At 51.0% G+C, this 6,170-nt stretch overlaps 1 protein-coding gene across 2 annotated transcripts in view; it reads left to right on the top strand.

The window, feature by feature from the left end:
- Positions 1-6,148, top strand: part of LOC122546669 (trafficking kinesin-binding protein 1-like) — a 7,037-nt gene extending 889 nt beyond the window's left edge. Inside the window, exons 1-4 of one of the 2 annotated variants that reach the window (XM_043685336.1) lie at positions 1,425-1,458; positions 2,341-2,417; positions 4,410-4,526; positions 6,044-6,148. In XM_043685336.1, the coding sequence (XP_043541271.1) occupies positions 1,440-1,458; positions 2,341-2,417; positions 4,410-4,526; positions 6,044-6,148 (318 nt within the window). In that variant the 5' untranslated portion in view covers positions 1,425-1,439. Of the gene's footprint in view, positions 1-1,424; positions 1,459-2,340; positions 2,418-4,409; positions 4,527-6,043 lie in introns of those variants that run through there. The other variant, XM_043685335.1, reaches the window with a different exon arrangement.
- The last annotated feature ends 22 nt before the right edge of the window (positions 6,149-6,170 follow it).

Genomic DNA, 6,170 nt, shown 5'->3' with positions numbered 1-6,170 from the left:
GGGGTTGACAGTTTGAGCCAGGGGCTGCGAGTCTAAGGAAGGGTTGCAGTGTGGGGGAGAGGGTTGTTTTGTAGATATGGTGGTTTCTGTTGTATTCCCTGCTGTTCTCATGATTCTAGTCCGCGTCTCGGCTATTTGCAATGATCAGGATGTTAACAAACTGCAGAGTGAGAGATTCTCACGGGGAACATCGATCTGATTAAGAGTCTGACTGAAATCAATGAGTTGTCTTCCGGGCGTGGTTCAGGTCAATGGTACTGACGCGTTGGAGGGTGAAACTGGAAAATCACAGAAGACAGAAGGGAATAGAAGGGAATGCTGATGGTGTGAGAGGAATGAGAATGGGGGAGGTTGGCTCACGTGGAGACAAAACACTAGCATGGCTCTGTTGGGCCGAATAGCCTGTTTTGAGTTTACTTTGTAATTCTGTGTGAAATATTCCAAAGGCTTGGAATAGTTCTGATTTTCCCTGTCACCACCACCCCTCTCCTCCCACCTCCATCACCACTTCCTTTGCACCTTCTTTTATTTCTCTCATGGGGTCACCAAGCACGGAAACAGACGCATCGGTCCAACCCATCCATGCCGTCTCATTTCCCAATCTAAAACTAGTCCCCTTGCCTGCGTTTGGCTCATACCCCCCTAAGCCTTTCCTATTCATATACCTCTCCAAACGTCTTTTAAATGTTATAATTGTATCTGCCTTCCACCACTTCCTCTGGCTACACGACCTATACTTGTGTGCAAAGGTTGCCCTCAGCCCATTGCCCCAGTTGATCAAGATCCCTTTGTAATCTTCGATAACCGTCTTCACTATCTGTTCCTGACCTGTCCCTGAAGAGCCCCTGACCCTCAGTGAGAGAGTGGTCAGTGTTCATGCTTTACCGTGATCCGTGTGGGTAATCACAGTCAAACCTGAGTTTGCCCTCTCCCCACAATCAAACACATCCCACTACTCACCTCCTCACTCACAGCGATGTGAGGGTCATTGACTGGGCTCTGTATTTATTGCCCGTCCCTAGTTGCCCCTTGAGAAGGTGGGGGTGAGCTGCCTTCTTGAACCGCTGGAGTCCTTGTGCTGTAGGCAATGTCACCACAATGTCCCTTAGGTCAAATGGATTTTGCCCCAGCAACAGCGAAGGAATATTGTTGAGGAGGACTTTATAACGTCAAGGCCTGCTCAAATCCAACATCTAGATCAATCCTGTGTTTCAATCCAGCGACATTTTTATTGTACTTGTCTTCTTTCATCAGTAGAAGCTTGTTTGAGGTAGAAATTCTGTCAGTTTCACCCCCATCCCTCTTTATTATTTCAGGAACATTGCAATTGCCTGTGGTCCCTTCTTTGTATCTGTGGCTGAGACCATATTCACAGATGGGCTAAGTCTGTTCCTGTGCAATGGCGATCAGATGTGCCTCTGAGGCGTTAATGTCAAACCATGAAGCAGAGTGCCAGGGGTGAGGCAGCGAGGACTTCGGGAATAGATGAGTTAAATCTGAGCTGTCAGTGCTCATTCTGCAAATCACTGGCAGACACTCTGTGTGAAAATAAAGCCCAATTAACAGGACAAAGCAGTGACCTTGCTGGAATGGGGGCAAGGAAGCTGTCTCCTGTACTCCGAGGATATCATGAGCACAGTGAACGTGTGACTGCACACGTACTCTCAGAGCACAGACCGAGGCGGAGATCTTCCTGCAGGCACTGTCGGGTGGTGGAGCCAACCTGTGTCCGCGTCTCTCTGAGTGTGACTGAAATTTGCTGACCACCTCTCCACACTCTCTGCACCTCCTGAGACCACAAACCTTTCTCTCCCAGCCTGAAGCTAACGTCATGGATAGAGAATTCCCAACCCCCTGAGTGAAGACATTACTCCTCGCCCCAGTCTGAAATGAAGAGTCCCTTATCCCGAGAGGGTGCCCTCCTCCTCCAGTGTTCTAGACTCTCCAGATAGCCCCCTGAACCCCACAGCACTTTGGTCAGCCTTGGTTGCCCTGGTTCCAATGCAGTGCTGATGTTCCTCTGGTACAGACACTCAGTCAGCTTCCCAGCAAGACACTGAGCACGATCCCGACGTTGGGGAGAGGGGCTGCGATGTTTCCTTGGCCAGAAGTTGTGGATTTGCACCAGGGGGGAGGTATTTTAGAGTGAGGAGATGATTAGGAGGGAGAGCAGAGATTGAAACATCTCAACAACATTCCACAGTGTCTGAGGGGTCCAACCAGTAACTGGTGCAGCAGGACAGAATGAGAGCAGGGCAGCGGGGAGGGTCACTGAAGGGAGTTGGGGATAGTATTGTTTCAAAGGGCCGCATGGACACTGATCTGACTCTCTTTTCACAGTTCTGTGTGCAGAGAGGGTGGGCCAGGTGACAAAGACATACCGTGACATTGAGGCTGTCACACACTTGCTGGAAGAGGTGAGTCAGCAGCACGTCCCTCAATATAAACACATTCCACATTCTCACGGCTGGGAGGGTCACGAGTTGGAGAGGAGGAAAATATTTCAAAACTAAACAGGACTGAATTTCACTCAGTGAGCTGCTGTGATCTGGGATGTGGTCTCACAGAGACCACAGAAGCTAATTCCGTCAGAACATTCACACAGACTTTGTTAAATGCATAGAAGGAGAAATCTGAGGGGAGACCAGGGGGTGGGAGAGGGGATTTATAACTTTCTTCACAGAGCTAGCACAGTCAGGAGGGGCCACATGGCCTCATTCTGTGCTATCTCCTCTCTATGATATTGGTCTCTGAGGTTTCTGATAAGAGCAAAACTTGAGATGGACCTTGTGTCCACTGCTTATGATCCAAAACTCAAAATGACTGACCATTCCTGCTTATCCCCACAGCGTGAATAGACTGTACCCCAGTGAGAGTCAGTGTGTGTGAGAGACTGTACCCCAATGAGAGCCAGTGTATGTGGGACTGTACCCCAGTGAGAGTCAGTGTGTGTGGGACTGTATCCCAGTGAGTGTCAGTGTGTGAGTGAGACTGTACCCCAGTGAGAGTCAGTGTGTGTGGGACTGTAACCCAGTGAGGGTCAGTGTGTGTAGGACTGTATCCCAGTGAGAGTCAGTGTGTGTTGGACCTGTACCCCAGTGAGAATCAGTGTTTATGGGATTATATCCCAGTGAGAGTCAGTGTGTGTGGTACTGTACCCCAGTGAGAGACAGTATGTGGGACTGTACCGCAGTGAGAGTCAGTGTGTGAGAGACTGCACCGCAGTGAGAGTCAGTGTGTTTATGGGACTGTAACACAGTGAGAGTCAGTGTGTGTGTGAGACTGTACCCCAGTGAGAGTCAGTGTGTGTGTGTGGGACTGTACCCCAGTGAGAGTCAGTGTGTGGGGGACTGTACACCAGTGACAGTCAGTCTGTGTATGGGACTGTATCCCAGTGAGAGTCAGTGTGTGGATGGGACTGTATCCCAGTGAGAGTCAGTGTGTGTGGGGGACTGTACCCCAGTGAGAGTCAGCGTGTGTGGGATTGTAACCCAGTGAGAGTCAGTGTGTGAGGGGGACTGCACCCCAGTGAGAGTCAGTGTGTGGGGGACTGTACCCCAGTGAGAGTCAGTGTGTGTGGGACTGTATCCCAGTGAGAGTCAGTGTGTGTGGGGGACTGTACCCCAGTGAGAGTCAGCGTGTGTGGGATTGTAACCCAGTGAGAGTCAGTGTGTGAGGGGGACTGTACCCCAGTGAGAGTCAGTGTGCGTGGGATTGTAACCCAGTGAGAGACAGTGTGTGTGGGGGACTGTACCACAGTGCGAGTCAGTGTGTGTGGGACTGTACCCCAATGAGAGTCAGTGTGTGTGGGACTGTACCCCAGTGAGAGTCAGTGTGTGTATGGGACTGTATCCCAGTGAGAGTCAGTGTGTAGGACTGTACCTCAGTGAGAGTCAGTGCGTGTGTGAGACTGTACCCCAGTGAGAGTCAGTGTGTGTGGTACTGTACCCCAGTGAGAGACAGTATGTGGGACTGTGCCGCAGTGAGAGTCAGTGTGTGGGACTGCACCGCAGTGAGAGTCAGTGCGTGTGGGACTGTACCCCAGTGAGAGACAGTGTGTTTATGGGACTGTATCCCAGTGAGCGTCAGTGTGTGTGTGAGACCGTACCCCAGGAGAGTCAGTGTGTGTGGGACTGTACCCCAGTGAGAGTCAGTGTGTGTGGGACTGTACCCCAGTGAGAGTCAGTGTGTGGGGGACTGTACCCCAGTGAGAGTCAGTTTGTCAATAATGAGAGGTTGGGAATGAGGATGAAAGCTGGATGAAAAGGTTGAAGATGACTTTTGAACATTTGAGGATTTGAAATGTTGTAATCTTGTTAGAAAGAGCAATGATGGTGATAGTGGGTGGAGAGTCGGTGATGTGTGGGTGCTGTTTCTGACCCTAACACAGTGACACTGTGTAATTCCAGAAAGAACGAGATCTGGAACTCGCAGCTCGGATTGGACAATCCCTGCTCAAACAGAACCGCATCCTGACAGAGAACAACGGAAACCTGGAACAACAAATCCAACAACTCATCGAGGAGGTAGTACCAAGGGAGACGGTCAGTGTGAGGAGGGAGAGTGAGGGAGATGGTCAGTGTGAGGAGGGAGAGTGAGGGAGATGGTCAGTATGAGGAGGGGGAGTGAGGGAGATGGTCAGTATGAGGAGGGAGACTGAGGGAGATGGTCAGTGTGAGGAGGGAGAATGAGGGAGAGTGAGGGAGATGGTCAGTATGAGGAGGAAGAGTGAGGGAGATGGTCAGTGTGAGGAGGGAGAGTGAGGGAGATGGTCAGTATGAGGAGGGAGAGTGAGGGGGAGTGAGTGAGATGGTCAGTGTGAGAAAGGAGAGTGAGGGAGAGTGAGGGAGATGGTCAGTGTGAGGAGGGAGAGTGAGGGAGAGTGAGGAAGATGGTCAGTGCTGTGGTTAGTTTCCATCAGCATGAGAATATGACAGTTATGATGTTAAATGTTGTGGGTCTGTCTGTCTCTCGCTCTCATTAACAAGTTGCTGCCTAGAGTTTGCAACGTGTCCTGCCCCCTCACCTAGACACCCCATCGAGACTGACTGCTCAGCGGTCTCCTGAGTCCATGCAGTACTGGTACTGGCACTGAGCTGGGCTGGGAATTCCTTTTCTTGTGGGTGTTATATATTTACAAAGGTGTCCTGGAACATATTGTTGAACAAATACATATTAAATCAATGTACTACAGATGCTGGAAATCTGAAACAAAGACAGAAATTGCTGGTGAAACTCAGCAGGTCTATCAGAATCTGTCAAGAGAGAAACAGTTCATGTTTGACTGCTGTTCAGAACCATCAATAAAAGACATTACTTTACAATGTCCTGATGTCACATGCAATGCACCCTCAGTAATGTGAAGCCAATTCCCCAATCACAGGCAAATTGTGAAAGAGTTCTCTTCTCAATCACAAACTCATTCCAAACCATCTCTCGAGACTTGACCCATAGAACCGAGGATGATACATCCAGTAATTTAATGAGGGAATGCCGCACTGTTGGAGGGTCAGTGCTAAGGGAGTGGGCACTGTCGGAGGGTCACTGCTGAGGGAGTGGGCACTGTCGGAGGGTCAGTGCTAAGGGAGTGCCACACTGTCGGAGGGTCAGTGCTGAGGGAGTGCCGCACTGTCGGAGGGTCAGTGCTGAGGGAGTGCCGCACTGTCGGAGTGTCAGTGCTGAGGGAGCGCCGCACTGTCGGAGGGTCAGTGCTAAGGGAGTTCCACACTGTCGGAGAGTCAGTGCTGAGGGAGTGCCGCACTGTCGAAGGGTCAGTGCTGAGGGAGTGCCGCACTGTCGGAGGGTCAGTGCTGAGGGAGTGCCGCAGTGTCGGAGGGTCAGTGCTGAGGGAGTGCCACAGTGTCGGAGGGTCAGTGCTGAGGGATGGGTTGGCGATTTGCTCTTGAATCCGCACTGTAGGCAGGTTATGAACACAACGATATTGGAAGACAGGAGCGTTCTGAGGCTCTCCATGTCCCTTGTTCCAGAAGCAGCTGTGATTCCTGTGGACCTGTCGACATTAATCCTTTCCCTCCTGGTGTAGGTGGCCCAGCTGAAACATGAAGTGAGTATGAGGGATGACCTTCTCCATCTCTACACCAACAGCCCGGAGGAGACTGAGGCTGACTCAGCATCCAGCAGCCCGTGAGTAACCCTGCCCCGACACGGCC

The sequence above is a fragment of the Chiloscyllium plagiosum genome, unplaced genomic scaffold (assembly GCF_004010195.1).
Source record: "Chiloscyllium plagiosum isolate BGI_BamShark_2017 unplaced genomic scaffold, ASM401019v2 scaf_12500, whole genome shotgun sequence".
Taxonomy (NCBI): Eukaryota; Metazoa; Chordata; class Chondrichthyes; order Orectolobiformes; family Hemiscylliidae; genus Chiloscyllium; species Chiloscyllium plagiosum.
This window is presented reverse-complemented; position numbering and strand designations above follow the sequence as displayed.